Source organism: Symphalangus syndactylus, chromosome 15, assembly GCF_028878055.3.
Source record: "Symphalangus syndactylus isolate Jambi chromosome 15, NHGRI_mSymSyn1-v2.1_pri, whole genome shotgun sequence".
Classification (NCBI taxonomy): Eukaryota; Metazoa; Chordata; class Mammalia; order Primates; family Hylobatidae; genus Symphalangus; species Symphalangus syndactylus.
In genome coordinates, this window is record NC_072437.2 from 102,171,124 (window position 1) to 102,193,080 (window position 21,957).

At 40.3% G+C, this 21,957-nt stretch overlaps 3 protein-coding genes across 56 annotated transcripts in view; 1 reads left to right on the forward strand and 2 right to left on the reverse strand.

Moving 5' to 3' along the window:
• ALG5 (ALG5 dolichyl-phosphate beta-glucosyltransferase) overlaps nt 1-13,178 on the reverse strand; it is a 52,699-nt gene extending 39,521 nt beyond the window's left edge. The window contains exons 1-5 of one of the 4 annotated variants that reach the window (XM_055244998.2): nt 12,778-13,178; nt 6,955-7,126; nt 6,519-6,565; nt 5,132-5,200; nt 992-1,084 (exon numbers count right to left, since the gene is read on the reverse strand). In XM_055244998.2, the coding sequence (XP_055100973.1) occupies nt 992-1,084; nt 5,132-5,200; nt 6,519-6,565; nt 6,955-7,093 (348 nt within the window). In that variant the 5' untranslated portion in view covers nt 7,094-7,126; nt 12,778-13,178. Of the gene's footprint in view, nt 1-991; nt 1,085-5,131; nt 5,201-6,518; nt 6,566-6,954; nt 7,127-11,104; nt 11,343-12,777 lie in introns of those variants that run through there. The other 3 variants (XM_055244996.2, XM_055244997.2, XM_055244999.2) reach the window with 3 other exon arrangements.
• Nucleotides 11,859-21,326, forward strand: EXOSC8 (exosome component 8). Of its 2 annotated transcripts, none has more exons than XM_063618934.1 (11): nt 11,859-12,695; nt 14,133-14,169; nt 14,353-14,416; nt 14,786-14,859; nt 16,368-16,413; nt 17,839-17,944; nt 18,034-18,079; nt 18,880-18,976; nt 19,948-20,068; nt 20,661-20,767; nt 21,112-21,326. In XM_063618934.1, the coding sequence occupies exons 1-11, from the start codon at nt 12,679-12,681 to the stop codon at nt 21,225-21,227; spliced, it is 831 nt and encodes a 276-aa protein (XP_063475004.1). In that variant the 5' UTR covers nt 11,859-12,678; the 3' UTR covers nt 21,228-21,326. The 2 variants fall into 2 exon arrangements, with proteins under 2 accessions (XP_063475004.1, XP_055100975.2); XM_055245000.2 differs by having other exon boundaries at nt 12,636-12,695; nt 16,368-16,488.
• The window catches only part of SUPT20H (SPT20 homolog, SAGA complex component), a 52,136-nt gene continuing 51,415 nt past the window's right edge, over nt 21,237-21,957 (reverse strand). For 32 of the 50 annotated variants that reach the window (XM_063618925.1, XM_063618919.1, XM_063618905.1 and 29 more), the window contains one exon: nt 21,237-21,741. In XM_063618925.1, coding sequence (XP_063474995.1) covers nt 21,638-21,741 — 104 coding nt within the window. In that variant the 3' untranslated portion in view covers nt 21,237-21,637. The remainder of the gene's footprint in view (nt 21,742-21,957) is intronic. The other 18 variants (XM_063618910.1, XM_063618889.1, XM_063618891.1 and 15 more) reach the window with 1 other exon arrangement.

The window sequence follows — 21,957 nt, forward strand, 5'->3', positions numbered from 1 at the left end:
TTCTCTATAGAGTTATGAGAGAGCTTAAAAGCATGGCTTTCAGAGTGAAACTAACTGCATCCAAATCTTGACTCTACCTCTTATCATCTGCTAACGTTGGGTAATTTACTTTACCTTCTTTCCTCACTTTCCTCTCTATATAATAATCAAACTAATAGCACCCAATTCATAAGACACTGTGAGGAGGGCAACATGTGATTATTTGTATCCTGACCATTTCCCTTCTCCTTCCTGTTGAATGCGGACGTGATGGCTAGTGCTCCAGGAGTCACCCTGTGTGTGCATGAGGAAGGAGGAGTGAAACGGCAGAAGCCTGGACTTCTGATCACTGTGGAGTTGAACAAGCCCTGGACTGCCCACCTCTAGACTTCTTTTTATGAGGGAAAAATAAATAAATGAACCTCAAAGTCAATTATTTAGGTTTTCTTTCACATATCTTGATTTTTAAACTTTCAGCTTGATTCATACCTGATATGCCTCAGCTGACAGTAACCTCTTTTTTTGAAATTTCTTAGCACTTTATCTGCACGTCTCTCATAATTATAATCTTCTTTTTTACTTATGCAAATGCTTACCTTTCCTGTTAGACTGCACATTTCATCAGGATAGACCCAAGTCAAATTCATCTTATTTCATGCTACCATGCATAACAGCATACCTTCATCAAGGTAAAACTTAATACAAAAAGCATTTTTTAAACTGTAAAAAACCATATAAGCTTACTATCTGCTAACTCTATCAAAGATACAGAGGTAGATGGTAACATTTTAAATTTTAAGATAAACATAAATACATAAATATATTTTTAAATCACCCACTATATTATAGATATGACACGTTAAAATTTGACTAAAAACATGAAGTTATTATTAAAAATATGTTATCACTAACTTGAAATGCTAGTATTCAGTGAGCAAACGTACAAGTCTGCAAAAGACATTAGTCAAGATACCTTCATATTTTAGATAAAAATGTTGAAAATATGTATTACCATTCTAATTGCTCCACCTTTTCCACGATTCTTCACCAGGGTTATCACACGTACTTTGTCACTTCCATATTTCTGGCAATATTTAAAAGCTATCTGTGAAATTATATAAAAATCAGAATAAAATTAATTTGGATTATAAGAGAATTATATAAGCTGTGTTTCTTGCTTTGGCTCAAACACTGCTATTGCAGTTTATCCCTTCTTGTGACTAGATTATACACACTGTACATTTTGATGACCTGGAGAAGCTGTAGAATTCTTGGTGCCATTGACCTACTAGGTTGAAATCATATTTCAATTTCCTGCAGAGGAACCACCACAGTGGGCAATGACCTTTTTTTCTTGACTCCTCTACCTAAGCTACTGAGATGCTAAAAAACAAAACAAAACAAAACAAAAACAAAAAAACCCCCCACAAAAGCCATGTGCTATCTGACTGGTACAAACTTGTGATTGGGCCCTTAACACTGGTTAATGACTTTTGTATTTGTTCTGGTCTGCAATCGATCTTATTCCCCAGAGAGGCTGTTTGTATCCTGACCATTTCTCCCGAATCTTTTCACTCAAATTCCTCTCTCTCAGCAGTAAATTCTCTTCTAAATCTTCAATCTCTTCCTCTCTGCTGGCTCCACAGCCTCAGACTTGCTCAAGCTGCCAGCATCCTAAACTTTCCTTTGACTTCACTATTTTCTCAAGCTACGGCCATTATTCTGCTTTATAATCAAAGTTGTGAGATAGTGTTCTATATTTGCCACCTGCATTTCATCACCCATTTATTTTCAGTCCACTGTAGTATGGCTCATGTCCTTTGCTCTTCCACATCCCCTTTCCTTGTAACCTTAGCCCATCAGGTACCCTCTCCTTTGACAACCATCTCTACAGGCAGCTGTAGAGTTGCTCTCATCTGGCTTTTGCCCTCTTCTACTGTTCCTGTTTTCACCACTAACTCCTTTTGCTTGGCTTGCTCCTTAAATGCTGATAATCCGCACAAGGACCGACTCTACACTGTACACACAGCTAATGGGAAACCCTGGCCATCTTCTCTTCTCAACATACAAGCTCACTGGGAGTCATTGCACGGGCATAATTACAGCTTATATTTATGAATCTCACATGTCTGTTTAGAGCCCAGACTCTTCTCTCCTGTGTCACCTAGTTATATATTGGATAAATAAAAACTCCAGAATTTCATTCATCTCCTCCTTCCAACTCTTGCTCAGTCTATATTCCTTGCTGCAGCAGATGGCATCACTATCTACTAAGTTGCTCAAATTGAAAGCCTGAGAATCATCTTCCATTTCTATCACCCATCACAATTCATTGGCTACTATAACTCACTGACTGATTTGTAAAATCCCTCTCAAATCCATGCTATCCTCACATCTTCCTGACCTAGTTCAGGGCCTTATCCCCTAAAGTCTCCACATCTCTACCCTGACTCCCCAATTAATTCCTAAAGTTATACGAGTAGCCTTTCTAATATGGAAATCAGTTCACATAAGCCCTGTTCAAACACCCTCAATGATGACCTACGGCTTCTAAGCATCACATATGAGTTCCTTATCATAGCATAGGAGATCGTTTGTGATTCAGCCTTCACCTTTTTAGCCAGCTTCTGAGGCTGCCCCATTAGTACCGTGAACATTAGCAGTATTTGAGGTTTCCAGACCATATCATGGTCTTACACTTGTATGCCTTTTCTCAGAACACTGTCTTCAGCTTCCTCACCTGTCAGGCCAGCTTAAGACTCAGCCAAACACCATTTCTCTTTTCTAGCCTCCATGCCCATCCCCACCTTCCCCCGGGAAAAAGAAAAGTATAATTCTAATAGCAATATGTACTACTAAAGCATTTTCTCATTCAACTATTACTTTACTCATCACATAATGCAACTGTAAATGTCAGCTACTTAAAGGCAAAGATTTTTATTTCTGGTATCTGACACATAGCTGAAATCTATCAGTTTCAATGAGCAAATGCAGCCACGGACCTGTGTACACACTCCTGTTGCAGCACTGTTAACTAGCTGCCAAACCAGCAAACAGTGCCTCCTTCTTTGCTGTTATGGCCCCAATAATGCATAGTGATAACTGTGAAGCCCTAGGGGATGAACCATGATTGGTCTAACTCCTCTTTGCTGAGTACTTTTGCAGCCTCCCTGCAGGCTTTGGTGGTCATGTCACTAAGTTCTAGCTTGTGAACTTTGGGTGTGGGCTTTACTAGAGGGAGGGGTGAGGACTTCTGATAAAGATTTTCATTCCTAGTTAAAAAGGAGAGATGCACGCACGCAGAGATGATTCTTTTTTTTTTTTTTTTGACACAGGGTCTTGCTCTGTTACCCAGGCTGGAGTGCAGTGGTGCAATCATAGCTCACTGCAACCTTGAACTCTTGGGCTCAAGCAATCCTCCTACCCTCCCACCTTGGCCTCCCAAAGTGTTGGGATTACAGGCATGAGCCACCATGCCCAGCCCAGAGATGATTCTTAAAGTCCTGGCTGTCCCTTACTACTCCAGGACACGTAATATTTGCAGCTGTGGCCATTTTGTGATGAAAGAATGCGTGAGACTGAAAATGATATGGATCCAGCAACCTGATCCTGTTTAAATGCTAAGCCAACTCTGGCATCAACTATTTCTAGACTTCCTGGCAGATGAGATAATTAAACGTCTTTATTATCTAAGCCACTCTATGATATAGTTCCTAATTGATAAAAATGTCTAACACATAGTGCTCTAATTATTTGATGCATATTTCCAGTATTATTAATAGATGTGAACTCCTTCAAGGCAGAAAGTGGTCTTTACATCTTTGTATTTTAGTACCAGTCAGAATTCTCGACTCCTGCTTAACAGCTGAAGAAACGTCTGTCCAAAGAACAGTTATTTGTGCTGTAGATGTTTACTCTGGAATGGCACAATACTTGAGACTCCAAAACCAAGAGGATAAAGTCATTGTATAAGTAGCTAAGTGAACTAATAAGACTTTACTATGTTAGGATGAAAAGCTCCCTCTAAAGAGTATGGTGTCTAGCTTCAAGGAATATAACATTGTTGAAGCCACACCTGTTTGGAATGGATGCACACTGAAGCTTTACAGCATGGCCTTTAGTAGACAGGGCAGCAGCTGTCACTCGGCCACCATTTGTGAACTGAGTTCCTACTGAGTGCCTACTTTTTGATATGTTGTTTGAGGACATAATAAACATCACTGTACAACTGCAGTATTCTCTTGTACTACACTTTGTGCCCCCTTAGTCTGAAACGCCTCAAGAACAAGAGCCGTATCTAAAATTTTCCTTACAGCCCTCAGACTGTAAGACATTAACAGGGAATCTACAAATACTTAACTTAGCGAAAACTGGTTTGTTTTAAATAAAAACCTCTACTAAATATAATTTCAACTTTCTACTTCCTCCCAACCTTGGGAGCAGTAGGGCCAATTGCTAACCCCTCCCTTGCTTGTCCTCCCTGGGAGGGCATCCCTGATCCTTCCAGCAGAGCAGCTGGCCACGCACAGGTCAAGGGCCACCAAAAAAGTGCTCCTCAGGAGAAGATGCACAGCCTCAGCTGGGTCTAGGCTACCTCTCTAATCTCAACAGCAAGTGTCCAATGTTGCTTTCCATGCCATTCCCTTCATGTATCACCAAACCACTGAGATGGCTTGTGTTCATAAGTTTCACATCATACTATTCAAAGTGCAGCACTTACCCTTCTCAAGCTAGATCCTGCCAATGCTCTCTGTGCATGTGAAAGGACACACCTGATTCCCAGGGGCTGGTATGAAGGCAGCTTTCTATCAGCGTGACTGCTTTAGAAATTATAAGGCAAGATGGAGCATAAAGAAACTGTGCTTAGGGAAAAAGGAAGCACTAATTGGTAGGCAACGAAGGTTCCTACCCTAAAGGCCAGGAGGAACTGTGCGTGGGCATGTTTCTTCCCTATCTGGCGATCTTCAAAGCTTCCCTGGTCTTATGGAGAAGTTCCATAAATGAAATCTGTTTTTTCTGCTATCTACACTATAACAATGGAGAGTGTTAGGCACAGCTTTAGGGTCCCCTGGTGAATGAAGTGAGATTTCACATGTGCAAAATTATTCTCTATTTTCTATCTATTGTCAATTCTAAAAGCAAGTGTATTTACCTTTGAGGTCTGATCTTTACTGCCATCATCAACTACTATCACTTCATAAGTGAACGCAGGATCTCGTTTCTGCAAGAAACAAAAATAAAATAATACAATATGGCATAACTGCCATAAAGTATTCTAATAAAATCACCAATAATTTAAAAAACAACTGCTTTAGTGTTGATACATATAAATTTGAATATAAATATTAGTGCACAAACCGCACAGAATAAAAAGGCTAAATAAAAAAAGAGAGAGAGATCCTGGGTAGAGGTGGAGAGTGAATATTGACTCAATCTCTCCATGTCACCTTGCTGTTCCCTGGTCTGCCCTGTAACTTGGTGGTGGAAGAAGCCAGGTACTTGTGGTGCTACAGCACATTTGAGAGGGTACAGGTGTGTAAGAAAAAAGCTCCTGTGGTTTGAAGTCAGAGAGGGCAGATTCCAGCTTGGCGGCAGCATTTCTTAGCCTAATGACCTTGGGCAACTTAACTTTTTGGGCCTATTTTCTGATTAAAAAAAGAGAACAGAAAAACCTACTCTATGTGGTTGGTGTGAAGATTACATGTAATTGAAGAGGTAGAAGCCTCATACATATTAAGGGCTCAATTCCTTTCTTCTTTTCTCTAAATTGAATGTTTGGAGTTGGTAATAAGGTAATACAGCCCTTTCTCTTTCAGGGAATCTTCTATTTCCCCTTTATACAAAAAATCTAAAAGCAAAGTAAATCAAAACAATTTTTTTTTTTTTTAAAAAGAACTCACTTAATTCTTAATCCCTCCAAGGGGATTCCAATGGTACCTAATGTTACAAAAGAAGGTTGTGTATTATTTCTCTTCTCCTTATGTAGGGAAAACAGGAAGAAAATGTGAGGGGAGACTCTTGACAATATTGAAGAAACACAAAAGAATTTCAATGTAAGTGTGTCTTTTAAAAATATCTTTTTTCTGTTCATTCAGACTTAGTTTTTCTGTTGATTCAAACTCAGTTAACCAAAAAATAAAAAAAGAGAGAAGAGAATAAAAGTTAACAGCAAAAACAACGATACACCTTTTCTTACAAGTCACAAAAGTAAAAACAGCATTGTGGCATCATACAAAGTCTGCAGACATACACTGTCACTCAATTTTAAATATATGATCAAGCAAGACAGGATAAAAATGGGTAGGAGGGTACAGAAACAGAAATTTTTGCTTCCTGGTTTGTCCTGGGTCACCCACCTGCCTCTGGAGGTAGCATGCTACGTGCCGGGCTTACGGGTAGCAACAAGCAAGCAGCAGGTGGCCCAGCGATCGGGGTGCTGCCAGGACTGCCTCTCACAGTGCATCTAGCTTGGGGTCCACAATTGGTGACCTGGTCTAATTTTAATTGGAGATATCATATTAAAAGAGAAAACATGATACCTGTCTCTTCTCTAGATAGCTCAGAGCTTCATCCATCATCACAGGCACTTAAAGAAAAAAATATATTAAAAATCGCTTTTGAAAATGATTTTCCAAGCCCGGCACATTCAGCTTACACACAGAAAAAAGTCCCAATAATCTAACAAGCCCCTCTGGTACTCTCCCAATGGTCATTCCCATCTGGAATCCTGCCTTCCGTCCACAATGTGTTTATTACCTCTCTAGAACATTCCAGTCCCGCTGCTTCACGACGCTGCTCCTATTCATGAGAGCAAATATTCACTTCTCTCTCTGCCGAACTACAACAATTATCAACTGTGTGCTCAACACAGCCCACATCTATTAATGTTTTGGCAAAGACAGGGAAGTCAAATACTTTAAATTTTCTTTTCTTTTCCAAACTACCCTTTACCAAAAAAATCAAAACAGGGCTTACACCGTTTTTCTTCATTGTATGAAGGCACAATGACAGAAAGTTGTTTGGTAGGTGAGTCCCATATGCTGGGTAAAGTTTCTTTCTGGCCTTTGGCATTTAAGAAGAACTTCTCTTCTTCATGTTGATGGAGTGCTGGCATTTTGGTAGCAGTTATAAATGCAACGATGGAAATCTAAAAGCAGACATACATGTCTTTTACAAAACAGAAATTATGTTTTGCTGACTTTTCTGTATTTATGTTAGAATACATCATCTACTTTTCTTTTAGCTGAACATTCACTCTCAGGTTTTAGTTCATTAACAATGGTCTAGAGGTGACTCCAAAATTAGACAATAGTGAGTCCCCTACTTATGGACGAATTACTGTCCTTTTTTCCATCAGTAAGGTGCGGCTGCCTTAGCAGGCTCTGTCTCTTCCCAGTCATCATTCCCCAGGCCTCCACCATTCCAGCTACAATAAAGGTCAGTCACTACAGGAAGACCAGTCTACTCTTAGGTGACCTAAACCCCCAATCCTTAGCGTGTCTACATGCATAGAGACAAACACACACACATAGAGAGACACACACATACAGTAAGGTCCTGTCTCTACTTGGAATCTATATGTGACAGGACAAGTCCATTTTGCAGTTGGAACATGCGGGGTGAGGGCACACTTTCCATCCAGGACCAGACAGACCCAAGATATAAAAGGAAGATTCCCCAGACTACCAAGTAGGGACCAACAATGTTTAAGAATATGTTTTTGGCCGGGCGCGGTGGCTCACGCTTGTAATCCCAGCACTTTGGGAGGCCGAGGCGGGCGGATCATGAGGTCAGGAGATCGAGACCACGGTGACACCCTGTCTCTACTAAAAATACAAAAAATGAGCCGGGCGTGGTGGCGGGCGCCTGTAGTCCCAGCTACTCGGAGAGGCTGAGGCAGGAGAATGGCGTGAACCCAGGAGGGGGAGCTTGCAGTGAGCCGAGATCGCGCCACTGCACTCCAGCCTGGGCGACAGAGTGAGACTCCATCTCAAAAAAAAAAAAAAAAAAAAGAATATGTTTTTGACACTTAACTCGAATTTGAATTCAGAATACAGCATTTACTGAAGTATCTAACTTACAGGCTCCCTTCCATATGCACTTGGGAGCTAAGCTTTGGAAATAACCATTGTTTTTACATTGTTTCCATTGGTACACTTTCTGCTTTCAAAACAGTCTATAAATTTTTGGAATGCTACTCATTTGTAATTTAATGATCAATTTGAAGACATTATCAAATTGTTATTGTCATCAGCTCCTGAGGTTTGATCTTTGAGGTCTGATCTTTACTGCCATCATCAACTACTATCACTTCATAGATTATAAGATTATAATCAAAGATTATCAAAGATTATAAGGGCTGTGCTGAAAGGACAAAGTAGTCAACCTGAAGGGGCTCTCAGTGGCCTATGATGCAAGAATCTGATCATTCTTCCACCTCCTCCCTGCCAAAAAAAAATTATTGCAATGGATCAAACCATGAAAAATACTGTAAATCATAAATTCACAATGACACTAAAAACAAAAACTGGGTAGGATGCAAGAACCATCTCATTTCAAAAATTTGCCTTTTGCATTTTATATGTATGAAAGGTATTTTAGGGTAAATGAATAGCTGAGGATGAGATTTCTTTCATTACAAAACTCTAGGTAATGAATGAAGGATACAATAAGAATATTTCACTTTGCAACCCACGATGAAATAAAGCATTTAGGTAATGATCCTCAATGACTACTAAAACCATTAGGCTGATGACAAACTTTATAAACTGGTGGGTCTGGCTGGCAACATTTGAAATCACAGATCCATCTTAACACCAGAGACAAATGGCCATTACATGACTCCTGATGAGACACGAGAGAAAGGAAGAAGCATCACTCACAATTTTTTCTTGATTAAAAAACACATCAAGTATGTATCTGATCAGGTCTCTCGATCCTAACTACCAGTTTATAGAAAATTTGAGATAGAAGATGTTAAAAGGCATTAAGGGGATGCAATCAAAGAAATCCAAATTGTGAGAAGTTCTACAGGACAAATGATCATATTAAAGACAAGGAAAAAGGCGGGGCGCAGTGGCTCATGTCTGTAATCCCAGAAGTTTGGGAGGCCGAGGAGGGCAGATCACCTGAGGTCAGGAGTTCGAGACCAGCCTGGCCAACATCGTGAAACCCCATTTCTACTAAAAGTACAAAAATTAACTGGGAGTGGTGGTAAGCGCCATAGTCCCAGCTACTCAGGAAGCTGAGGCAGGAGGAGAATTGCTTGAGATTGCTTGAGGGCGGAGGTTGCAGTGAGCCAAGATCATGCCACTGCACTCCAGCCTGGGCGACAAGAGCCAGACTCCATCTCAAAAAAAAAAAAAAGACAAGGAAAAGAAAAAAAGGGGGAGGAGAAACTGTCAACCGATTAAGAGACTCAAGATATCAACGGAGTACAATGTGTGGCACTTGTTTGGATCCTGATTGGAACAGACAGACATATATACTGAGACATATATGAGATAAATGAGGGCAAGTGAACTGAGGGGGCATTTGAAATCACAGAATAAACTTAAATCTGTGACCACTTTATTGTGGTATTTTAAAAAGAAGGACCTTATCTGTTAGAAATAAATGCTGAGGATTTAAAGATAAAATGTCTTCGAGTTGTTTTAAAATAATTCAGAAAGGAGGTGAGATTGTGAGAAAGTAAGAATGGAGAGTGGATACATATGAAGACAGGATGAGGTTTTGAAAAATTATTTTTTTAATGATTTCTTGCTCTGGCATTTAAAAAACCTAAGTTTCACTAGTTGTGTAACATTTGAGTACACGAGCTCATTTCTCCAACATGTTTCCTCACCAGTAAAATAATGCTAATGATAACATATATGTCACAGTGTTATTTTAAAGATTTAATTACTCCTATTAAACCGAGTGCAACACAACATATAGTAAGTACTACAATCAATAAATGGTAGCTCTTATCACTTCAAGCTAGCGGGAACAAATACCGTCAGTACAAGCCCATAAAATCTGTGCAAAAGACCCAAAGTAAGGCAGCTTCAATCTAAGAATGTGTGAATCCACTCCCCGCCCGCACCCCGCCAAAAATAAATAAATAAATAAATAAATCCTGGTTTACTCAAAAACTTGAAAAAACAAAAAAGCCCTAAACCCTGAAATCTCCACTAGTTAGGGCAAGAGAGGACTCTTCTCTCACCCAGATACTATCAACAAAGAAGTAAGGAAGCATTACATTTTATCTAAACTGTAAATTTATACATCCTCTGGAAAGATGGCAGAGTGGCCTTCCTGGCAGTGCTGTCTAGGTGGCTAATCTGAATGTCAAGGAAGCTGAAATCCTCTCCACTTACTAACTAGAGGGCAGGCTCATTCCAAGGTGTGCGGGAGACAGTTCGTCAATTTTCTACCACTTAACAATCAGCAAATGTTTACAATGTTTTTGTGTTTCGAAAGCAAGGGCAAAGACAATCGAGTTTGAATTCTATTGTCCTGCCTTGTTGAGGGGCAGTATATTTAGGGTGCTTAATTCTGGGACACAATGCGCCCCCGACAAGAGGCCTGAGGCCTGTCTCTCTCGCTCACCCTGCGTCCCTAGTGGGTCTCATCAATCCACGGATTTATTCCCATTTGTAACAGATGGCTGCCGTCAGGGCTCCGTCACCCCTATTTGCTTAACCCCATCAGCGAAGGGGGCAGGCTAGGGAGCACACCCCTTCTAGGGGCTCGAGATCTCCCTGGGCGGAGCAGAACTGCAGCGGCTGCAGGTCCCGGAGAGTCTGGGAGAGGTCGAGGCTGACAGAGCAGGTGGGTAGGGGGCGCGGGCGCCAGGGGCGATGGAAGCGGCGACGATGCCAGGCCGGGTGGGTGCGCTCCAGTGTGAAAAAACTTACAAGTCTCTGAGCACACAAAGAGATAAGATTCCAAGGGAAAATCAACCGAAGAAAAGGAGAGTGAAACTCCAGGAAAGGAAGCTCCGAGGTCAGGAATTTGGGGGAAGCCGGGTGAAAAAGGGACTTGTCCGAGAACGGGTAGCGCGGAGGAGGGGACGCCTAAGGAGACGCACTCTCCAGAAGAGCGGTAAGCCCCGGCCTGCGCGGGTTCCCATCCCTGTTCTTACCAGTACGAAGGCTGCGGCCGCCAGCGCCGCGCCGAGCACCGCCAGCTGCAGCAGAAGCGGAGCCATCCTCCATGCCGGGGCCGTCCGCCCAATCCCGCACCTACACACAAGCGGAAGCGCGCCCGCGCGACCCGGCCCCGCCGTCAGAGAGGTCGCACCCGATGGCCGCAGCGCCCCCGCGTGGCGAGGCGGAGAAAACGCCGCTCTCGTGCTCTCGTGCCGTCGGCGCCCAGTCGATGGAGAGGAGCGCTAGGTTCCATAGCAGGGCGCCAGGTTTGGCAAGTATGCAAGACGTCTACTTCATTTGAATTTCAGATAAAATAAACTAATCGTGTTTTTAACAGCCTTATTAAGATAGCCACATACCATACAACTCATCCAGTTAAAGGTTTCTGGTTTATTACATTAGTTTTTATAAACTGTGGTAAAATAAAAAGTTGTCATTTTAATCATTTTAAGTTTACAATAGTGAGTGGCATTAATTACATACACAATACTGTGCAACCATCACCACTATCTATCTGTAAAGCCTTCCCAGCTCCCTCCAGGTTCTGGCAACAACTAATTGCATGCTCTATTTGGGGTATACTCATGCTAAAAAAAAAACAAAACAAAAAAACCAAAAAAGAAACCACGCTGTGTTTATCAGACATTCAAATTTAACGTGGTATCCTGTATTTTATCTGGTAACCCCACCTAGGAGGGAGATGGCAGCCCTGAGTACGACACAGTCTCCAACACAAGGTGATGCTTAGGAGCCCTCAGCTCCGGGACCTGCAGAGCACAACGTGGTGAGGACAATGAGCGCATAGAAAGTTCAGGTTTCTCGGCCGAGCGCGGTGGCTCACGCCTGTAATCCCAGCACTTTGGGAGGCCGAGGCGGGCGGATCACAAGGTCAGGAGATCGAGACCATCCTGGCTAACACGGTGAAACCCCGTCTCTACCAAAAATACAACAAAATTAGCGGGGCGCGGTGGCGGGCGTCTGTAGCCCCAGCTACTCGGGAGGCTGAGGCAGGAGAATGGCGTGAACTCGGGAGGCGGAGCTTACAGTGAGCCGAGATCGCGCCACTGCACTCCAGCCTGGACGACAGAGCGAGACTCTGTCTCAAAAAAAAAAAAAAAAAAAAAAAAAAAGGTCTGGTTTCTCATGTGTTGGAGCACGGAGCCCTTGACCAGTGAAGAGGCAAGGCCAGGGCTCAGCCTAAGTCACAGGCGGAAAAAAGACGCAGAAACATTGGAATAACGCTCCACACGCACTGCTTGATTCTTCGCTAGAAACCTTGTTATCTCCGAACTGTTGGCGTTATTCTGAGTTACAGCACCAGCTCTTTTATAAAGAGGGAGACCTTCTCCTTCTTTAACAGCAGATTCGTCAAAATACGTCCAAGGCAAGGAAACCTAGAAGGGCGTCTGGGCAGGGGAAAGTCGATGCGAAGGCGGGCCAGGGACCTTTCGTCGCATCCCCACCTTGGCATTTCCTGTGGCGTGAGCGGCCAGGGCATCCGTGTCGAAAGTGCGGCGACGGAACAGGCGGAGAGGAGCGGCGCAGGCGCAGACGCGCGGGCGGGAAGATGGCGGCTGGGTTCAAGTGAGTGTTGGCGGGTGGCGGGTCGAGTTCTGTACCCTGGCGGACGGTAGCTTCCTTTAACTCTTAGCTGGGATTCTCTCACCTGGAGGCCGACCCCGTTGGGGTGCCATTTCCTTCCTTGTCGAAGCAGGCGACGGGCGGGAGGACCTGGAGGTCGTCACAGTGAAAAGAAAGGGCTTCTTCCCCCCAGTGAGACGGGAGATGAAAGGACTCTGTAGAGTTCCATACTCGTTGCGAGCGCTCGTGAGCGTGATGTGTAGTGAACGTGCAGTCCCACGTAATCTTTTAAAGATTGTGGCCAGGCGCGGTGGTTCATGCCTGTAATCCCAGCACTTTGGGAGGCCGAGGCGGGCGTATCACCTGAGGTCAGGAGTTCGAGACCAGCCTGGTCTACATGGTGAAACACTGTCCCTAATAAAAATATAAAAATTAGCCGGGCGTGGTGGCGGGCGCCTGTAGTCCCAGCTACTCAGGAGGCTGAGGCAGGAGAATCGCTTGAACCCGGGAGGCAGAGGTTGTAGTGAGCCGAGATAGCGCCACTGCACTCCAGCCTGGGCGACAGAGTGAGACTCTGAATCAATTAATCAAGATTGTTGCATCAGAGCCACATACCGCCTGCTTCTCCCTCTCCCGTAGTTTATTTCTAAAAGGATCATGCCTCGTTCGGAAGGTTTTTGTATGTGTGAAGCCAATGGACTTTCTTAAAGTTTTTAAAAAATGGATAAAATAAATAAGATTCCAAAGGAAATCCATTATGTTGAAATAGTTATCTATGAGTATAAACTCTGAAGACATGATATAGTAGTATATATACTTGCTTTAAAATTAACCTTCGTAAACAAGATCTAGTGGCAAGACTAGTAGTAACTCCTGGGATTTCAAAGTAACAGTGAGCCTGAACATACCTTACACAGCTAAAGGGTACAAACGAAAACATTTGTGGTCTCCGTGGTTGTTAAAGTTGCAGGTACTGCTAATGTTACTATGGTTTATTGCCTACAGTCAGAAGTGAAGAATATGCTAAATTTCATTTACAGTGAAAATAAAGATGTACCTTTTGTTTCCTGAGTTATCCAGTAAGAGGTAACTATTCATGATCACTAGATTATGAAAATAATCGTTTTTCATGATCACTAGATCACTTTGAATCCTTGTTTCAGAGCAAGAACGACATGATTCTTTTGACACAGATTGAGCTTTTAAAGAGCTCACTCAAAGGGCTTTTAGACGCCAATCTTCTAATCGTTTATGGCAGAGTTAAGGACAGCAATTGAATGTGATTGCTACTGCAAGAATTTTTACTTTCTAGAATTACTTTTAGTTAAAAGTTGTGGAGATTAATGCTGCATCACCACACTCTTAAGATCTTTGCCAATTTCTGGATTTATGTTACGATTCATCAGTTTATCTCAGATATATTTTTAACACGTGTTTCAGAACCGTGGAACCTCTGGAGTATTACAGGAGATTTCTGGTGAGTAAAGGTTATGTACATGTTATGCGTTTTGATAACAATGAGCCGCTTTTAAAGATAAATTTCAAGTAATTTAATCCATTTGAAGTAACATTTAATGTTTCCCCGGTGTGTGTAAAACTTGTGATAGATGTGTAAAATATGTAATAGGTATAATCTGTTTTTATATAAACATTTATTTAGAAAGAGAACTGCCGTCCTGATGGAAGAGAACTTGGTGAATTCAGAACCACAACTGTCAACATAGGTAAGGATGTATTTTCCACTTTCAACTGTATGATATTCCCAAGTTTTAGTCTCTGAACCAGCTAAACAGTTTTTCAGCCAAATTCTTTGTCTAAAGGATTTGATGATTTTTTTGTCAAGAGATTTTTATCTGTACAAAAGCCCTGTAACTGAATGAAAAATGATTAACACAAATCAAGGACAGGTGAATAATTATTTAAACACTAATTTAAAATAGTTATGTAAAAATCAATTATTCTAACTTGAAATATTCATAAGCAACTGAGGGGGTAGCAAGATAATCATACACAGCAAACTAAAACAATTATTATGTGGATAATTTTGTAGCTGTTTTCCTTTTACGAACTTTTCATTTTGCTTATCTTCTCAGGTTCAATTAGTACCGCAGATGGTTCTGCTTTAGTGAAGCTGGGAAATACTACAGTAATCTGTGGAGTTAAAGCAGTAAGTCTAAATATGTCCTATTGAGATTTGAGTTACAAAGTTAGCTTTATTTATTAGATTGTAATATACACCTGTAATTCTACTCTTAATTTGGCAGTTGGGTGTCAATTTTTAATATTTAATTTCCCAAGAGCTTTCACTATGAGTGTTAGAAAATATGACCCAAGTTTAATGACTAAGTGAACAATTGTCAAATGTAGCAAAATGAAACAACTTTTAAAATCTTAGTCACCATTTTAAAAAAGTTTGGTTATATCATTTGAGAAATTAACAGATTTTTGGTGACATCCTTTTAGCCAGTGATGACATGTAATCTGTGTAAATGTGTAGAAAATTGAAATTGTTGAAAAGAAAAATTTGAGGGAATATTGGCTACCATTGACTGAGTACCTGCTATGTTCCAGACACCTTTTTAGGCGCTTTACAGAATTATCCACTTTAATCCCTACAACAATCATTTGTTACTTCTCTCTACCTCCTGTTTTACAGATGAGGTTCAGTAACCTGTCCAGGTACATAAGACTCATAAGTAAAACTTAGACATAAATCTGACTTCAAAGCCTGTGCTTCTTTGACTACACTATACCTTGTGTTATTTAACCTCAGTTGAGACTCTTCTTTGGTAAACCTGGAGTGATACATAACAATAAGATTTGAGAACTTGCTCCTTGTCAGGTTTTATGCCTGGGATTTAACAGGTCTATCTCATTTGGCCCTTACTAACAGTCCCTAGGAGTAGACACTATTTTCTTCCCATTTGACAAGATGAGGAGTTTAAGGTAAGAGGTTAAATAACTTGCCTAAAGTCTCTCAGCCAGTAAGTGTGGCTCTGACATTTGAACTGGCTTAGTAATTGCAGAGCATTTGGTTTTTTTTTTTTTTTTTGACGGAGTCTTGCTCTGTCGCCCAGGCTGGAGTGCAGTGGCACGATCTTGGCTCACTGCAACTTCCGCCTCCTGGGTTCAAGTGATTCTCCTGCCTCAGCCTCCCAAGTAGCTGGGATTGCAGGCGCCCACCACCAAGCCTGGTTAATTTTTGTGTTTTTAGTAGAGACAGGGTTTCTCCATCTTGGCCAGCTGGTCTCAAACTCCTGACCTCAGGTGATCCGCCTGCCTCTGCGTCCCAAAGTGCTGGGATTACCGGTGTGAGCCACCATGCCCAGCCGAGCTTTTGCTCTTTACCACTAAAGCAGCAGTTCCTAAATCTGGCTCTATCATCTGGAGAATAAATTAAGATTCTTGGCTACTAGGTGGGGGCACAAACCCAGTTACTATTTTTTAAAAGATCTCCAGGTAATCTTGACGAGCAGCACTGTAGTGTAGTCCACTGTACTGTAGTGCTTTCTTATCTTGTAGAGCTATTGTGAGGGTCAGCACCAATGTCCGTCGAGGCCCTGACACAGTTCCCTAAGGTGATATTTGATAGAGCCTTCCTTAACTGATTGCTAAATTGTCTTCATAATTTTTCAGTAGCTTCTTTCAATAGGAAACATTTCTTTGCTACTATAGGAATTTGCAGCACCACCAACAGATGCCCCTGATAAAGGATACGTTGGTAAGTTAAATGGTTTTGTAATTTTAATACAAATACTTTTAACACCAACAGATGCCCCTGATAAAGGATACGTTGGTAAGTTAAATGGTTTTGTAATTTTAATACAAATACTTTTAACACATTTAATAATTTTTAGTTAAGTCCTAGTTGAGTTGATGTAAATAAAGTTATTCCTAATATTCAGAAATATTTAGGAATAAAACAAATTCCTCAAAAGTTTTCTGTTAGTAAAAGATAGCATAATAGCAGGACATAGAATTTCATAAATTTAACCTTTATCAAACTTGCTTGCTCAATTTTTGTTCATACATTCATATGTTACTAACCAAGAAAATAGAATTTTGGCTGGGTGTGGTTACTCACCCCTGTAATACCAGGATTTTGGGAGGCCAAGACAGCAGGATCGCTTCAGCCCAGGAATTCAAGACCAGCCTGGGAAACAAAGGAGACCCCGTCTCTACAAAAAAAATCAAGTTAGCTGGGTGTGCCTGTGCACACCTGTGTCCCAACTACTTGGGAGGCTGAAGCAGGAGGATTGCTTGAGCCTGGGAGGTTGAGGCTACAATGAACTATAATTGTTTCACTGCATTCAAGCCTGAGTGAAAGAGTGAAACCCTGTTTCAAAAGAAAAAAAAAATAGAATGGAATTTTTTTTAGTCAAAGAACTGTCATTGCACACCTTTTGTTTCCATAAAGATTCTTTGCTTTATACAACTGCTATTTTTTTCTTGTCTTGGAACCATCTGTTCTTTATGGTAGGAACCAACATTTTTTTAAATGAGAAAAACAGTTGGATGTTAGCAGAGGGGCTATATCTTCAGTTACAGATTGAGGTATTTTGAAAGATATCAGGAAAACTTGTAAAGGATTTAGGAGAATTGAGGTCTAAAATAGATTTTTTGAAAAAGGCATATGGGGGAAAAAAGTCAGAAAAATAGAAATTTTATGGCTGGGAGTCTTAGAGAGACCAAACATAATATAGCTATAATATTACAATGTATTCTACTCAGAAGAGTCTGTCCATGGCCACAGTTGCCTTTACTGTGGATTGATAATACCTTTAACACTTCAATAATCCATAAATTAAAAAGTTTAGGCCAGGCATGGTGGCTCACGCCTGTAATCTCAGCACTTTGGGAGGCTGAGGCGAGCAGATCACGAGGTCAGGCGATCGAGACCATCTTGGCCAATATGGTAAAACCCTGTCTACTAAAATACAAAAAATTATCCGGGCGTGGTGGCGTGTGCCTGTAATCCCAGCTACTTGAGAGGTGAAGGCAAGGAAATCTCTTGAACCTGGGAGGCGGAGGTTGCAGTAAGCTGAGATCGTACCATTGCACTCCAGCCTGGCAACAGAGCAAGACTCCATCTCAAAAAAAAAAAAAAAAAAAGGTTTAGTTCATAGCTTCAGAGTGTTTCTTTCAGTTCCTAATGTGGATCTACCACCCTTGTGTTCATCGAGATTCCGGTCTGGACCTCCTGGAGAAGAGGCCCAAGTGGCTAGCCAGTTCATTGCAGATGTCATTGAAAAGTAAGAGCACCATGATAAAATTTTATTATAATTCATTTTCAGATAGTTTTTGACTTTTCATTTACTTTGCTGTTTGTCATTAAATCAAGTTCACAGATAATTCAGAAAGAGGACTTATGCATTTCTCCAGGAAAGGTAAGAGGAATAGAGAAGCTGTAAGTTCTTATTAATTCTGAAGGGATTTTTTTGTGGGGGAAAGTGAACAAGGAAATTAAAACCACCAATCAAAGTAGCTTTAAATATGGCTGTCTTACAGATTTTAGAGATTCAGTAATTTCTTACTCTGTAATTCTCTAAATGAACCATATTCTTTATAAAAAACAAGTTTGACTAACTTACTGCCTGTCTGGGAGCTACCTTTTAAACTGAAGTAATTTTCCCCCCCCTTTAAGTTCCATCATTTTTTATTCCTTATAGCAGATTATAACATTAATCATGTTAACATATGTTTATGGTGAATCCACACAGTAGATTCCAAAGTCTATTTGAAAATGTAAAACTAGGTTGATTAGAACCTAGAGAGGCTTTCCTACTAGATCATATAAACTGATACGTTAGCACTGTAAAACTTAAACATTTCATGTATTATGGGAAAGTGCATTTTGAATTTTAGCTAGGGCTTTCAAAACCATCTCCCTTATCTGCAACCTCCCAATGAGAATGGAATCCTTTTACATCTGTAGCTCCATTAAGGGAAATGGACATGTTTGTCATTTGTCAGCTTGGCAATCAAAAGCCAGCTTTCACCAAACCTGTCCACTTTCTTCTGGTTTTCTATAGAACTTTAAAAAGGTAAAGCATTTTCTTAAGGTTTTTGAGCCTTGAAGGTTATCTTGCTTGTTTAACCAAAGGTTCTGTGGTTCTTAAGTCTAAGCGAAGAGCATGTTCTACCCATTAGAAGACTTTAATTTCCTTTTGTGTTAATTCTATTTTAGCTTGCCTGGGTTCTATACTGTGATCTCATTTGCCTCGACTACGATGGAAACATTTTGGATGCCTGCACATTTGCTTTGTTAGCAGCCTTAAAAAATGGTAAGCAGCCTTACAAAAAAGGCAATATTCCCACTAATGAGTTAGAATGTTCTGTTTTGTGAAACTTTTAATGTACATTTGCTTTCATATGCTTCCAAATTAATGAATGTAATACTGACATGACTTTCCAAATATAGTTGATAGTTGTATATTCTGTAACTGAATGCTCTTTAGAGTGCTGCTTTGACTGTACCCATCTACTTAAGTTAGGACTTCAGTCCTTTCCAAAATAGTGTTAATATTGGTGGGAGAGGGAGACAAGAGTTGTAACTTCTGGCTAGGTGATTGATGAAGATCTGCCAGTATCCTCCTACTTCTTTATGTGATATTGCCAAAAGATGTAGAATGGATTCTGTTGTTTTTACTGTGAGGCCGTAGTAATAGGGGTTTCTTAGCAAGGAGTTAGGTTGACTGATTAGTTACAGATTTCAATAACTTGTGCATATTCCCTATCATTGATGAATTGGTAGGAACAAATAATTGGAAGTGGAAAATAAAGTTAGCACAGCAATATTATAGTAGAGTGGTTAAGTGAATTGGAGGTAGAAGATGAAGTTAGCACAATATTATAATAGAGTGATTAAAGTGGAGATTCCTGGCTCTATCACTCTGTGCTGAAGTTTCCGTATCTATAGTAAAATAGGGATAATAGTACTTACTTTGTAAGAGTATTGATTAGGTGAATACAATGAAAATATGAAAATGCTTAAAACAGTACCTGGCAGATATAAATTAAAAGAAATCATTGACTTCTTAAACTTAAAAAAAATTATGCAATAAGCACTAGGTAGGAATGTCAGATGTTGTGAAAAGCAATGTATATCGTCTGTATTTACCTTAGTGGCTGTAAGGTGCTTTTTAAAAAGAAATGTTCTGGGCAAGTTAAATAGAGGGAAAGGTGAATTAAAAAAAAAAAGCTTGGAAACCATTTGTTTCTTAGAGACTTACTTTACAGATTTGCCTTTTCTTAGTACAGTTGCCTGAAGTTATAATAAATGAAGAAACTGCTTTAGCAGAAGTTAATTTAAAGAAGAAAAGTTATTTGAATATTAGAAGTCATCCAGTTGCAACTTCCTTTGCTGTGTTTGATGAGTAAGTTAATCAAACTTACTTTAAAATTTTCTATATTTAAGATTAGGGTAATTGATGTTCAGCATTCTAACTCTTTAGGAAGTGCTATGGTGACCCTACATCCTAGTTTTCCCTGGACACTTGAATTTATACTTGTCCCTGCACAATTATTTCTAGTCAACCTGTCTGCTTTCATAAGCATCCTGATTTGGATGATCAATTGTGTTCACTTTACCTGTTCCTTGGTTTACTTATACCTGTGTAATGTTAATTTCCAATTCTTTCACTAAAGATTTATCTGAAGCTATCTTCAGTATTTTCCAAGGATTTTAGCACGTTCAGAAATAGAAGAGCAGGGCTGGGCGTGGTGGCTCACGTGAGCCTGTAATCCCAGCACTTTGGGAGGCTGAGGCAGGGGATCACCTGAGGTCAGGAGTTCAAGACCAGCCTGGCCAACAGGTTGAAACCCTGTCTCTACTAAAAATACAAAAATTAGGTGGGTGTGATGGCATGTGCCTGTAATTGCAGCTACTTGGGAGGCTGATAGTATGTTTAGTATTTTAAAGTAAAATTTGTTCCATGGATTGATAACGTATATTTTTTCTTTTTATAGCACTTTGCTTATAGTTGACCCTACTGGAGAGGAGGAACATCTGGCAACGGGAACCTTAACAGTAGTAATGGATGAGGAAGGCAAGCTCTGTTCTCTTCACAAACCAGGCATGTCCCTGCCACTTCAGTCCTAAACATATGTAGATGAAAACTCAGTGTGAGCCTTAAATTAGGGAGGGACAAATGGAATATGGGATATTTTATTTACCTAATTTTAGTATAGTTTCTTAGCTACCTCAAATGTTCTTCCATCTTGATGGTATATGTCAGTGGTTCTTAAACTTAAGACATACATTAGAATCACTTGGAGGTCTTGTGAAACTAGTAGATCTTGAGACTGTACCCTGATTTACATTATCCAATTTTTTTGTTTTATAATTTGACATGACATTAGTGTTTTTAGAAAAGGAATGATAACTGAGATTAAAAATATTGGCAAAATAATTTTTCAGGTGGAAGCGGGCTAACTGGAGCTAAACTTCAGGACTGTTTGAGCCGAGCAGTTACGAGACACAAAGAAGTTAAAAAATTGATGGATGAAGTAATTAAGAGTATGAAACCCAAATAAATAGCCACATTTTCAAAACAGATTTGTAAAAATTGTATTTGTTAACACTGTGCACAAACGTTTTATACTAAATAAATATCAAACTACATTCTTCTGAAAGATGTTTCTATTATTTCTTAGGTCACTTACTTCCATATATATTATGTATAGTGAAACCATTTTTAAAAAGCAATGACTTAGGCAAACCAACCCTAGTTTGTTAAACCATTTCCCTGTTTTTATTTAAAAATGATAAGGTTGTGCTTCTGTATAAAGTTTGTACATCTAGCAATGTAAAATACTGACACATTAAAAAAAACAAAAAGTAGAAACTCAATCCTTTTGATTCAATGCTCTTGTGTTTTTTAAAAAGGAACAAAAAGTAATGCAAGACTCAGAATTTTGGAGTGGGTGGCGTGCCTCTCTTCATTTTACTTTTTGACTGGCTGCCTGTATGCCGATGACGATGTAGCTGAGCTGTTTGTGCTGCTGCTGCTGCTGCCATAGCCATTTGATGCTGCAAGAATCGCAACTGCTGCAAAAGGGAGGGAAAAAAATCAAGTTATGTTAAATGCAGGCAGGTGTGGAAAGGTGCTTTTCCTGAGAGTGACGAAACAACACAACTGAAAAAGGGAGAAAGCACCAAGATAACAAAAAGGGACTATACCACATTGAGACAATGCACAGTCAAACAGCACCAGTGGCACAGAAGCCTGCTGAGGGCTTTAAAAATGATTCTTGGCAAACTTCA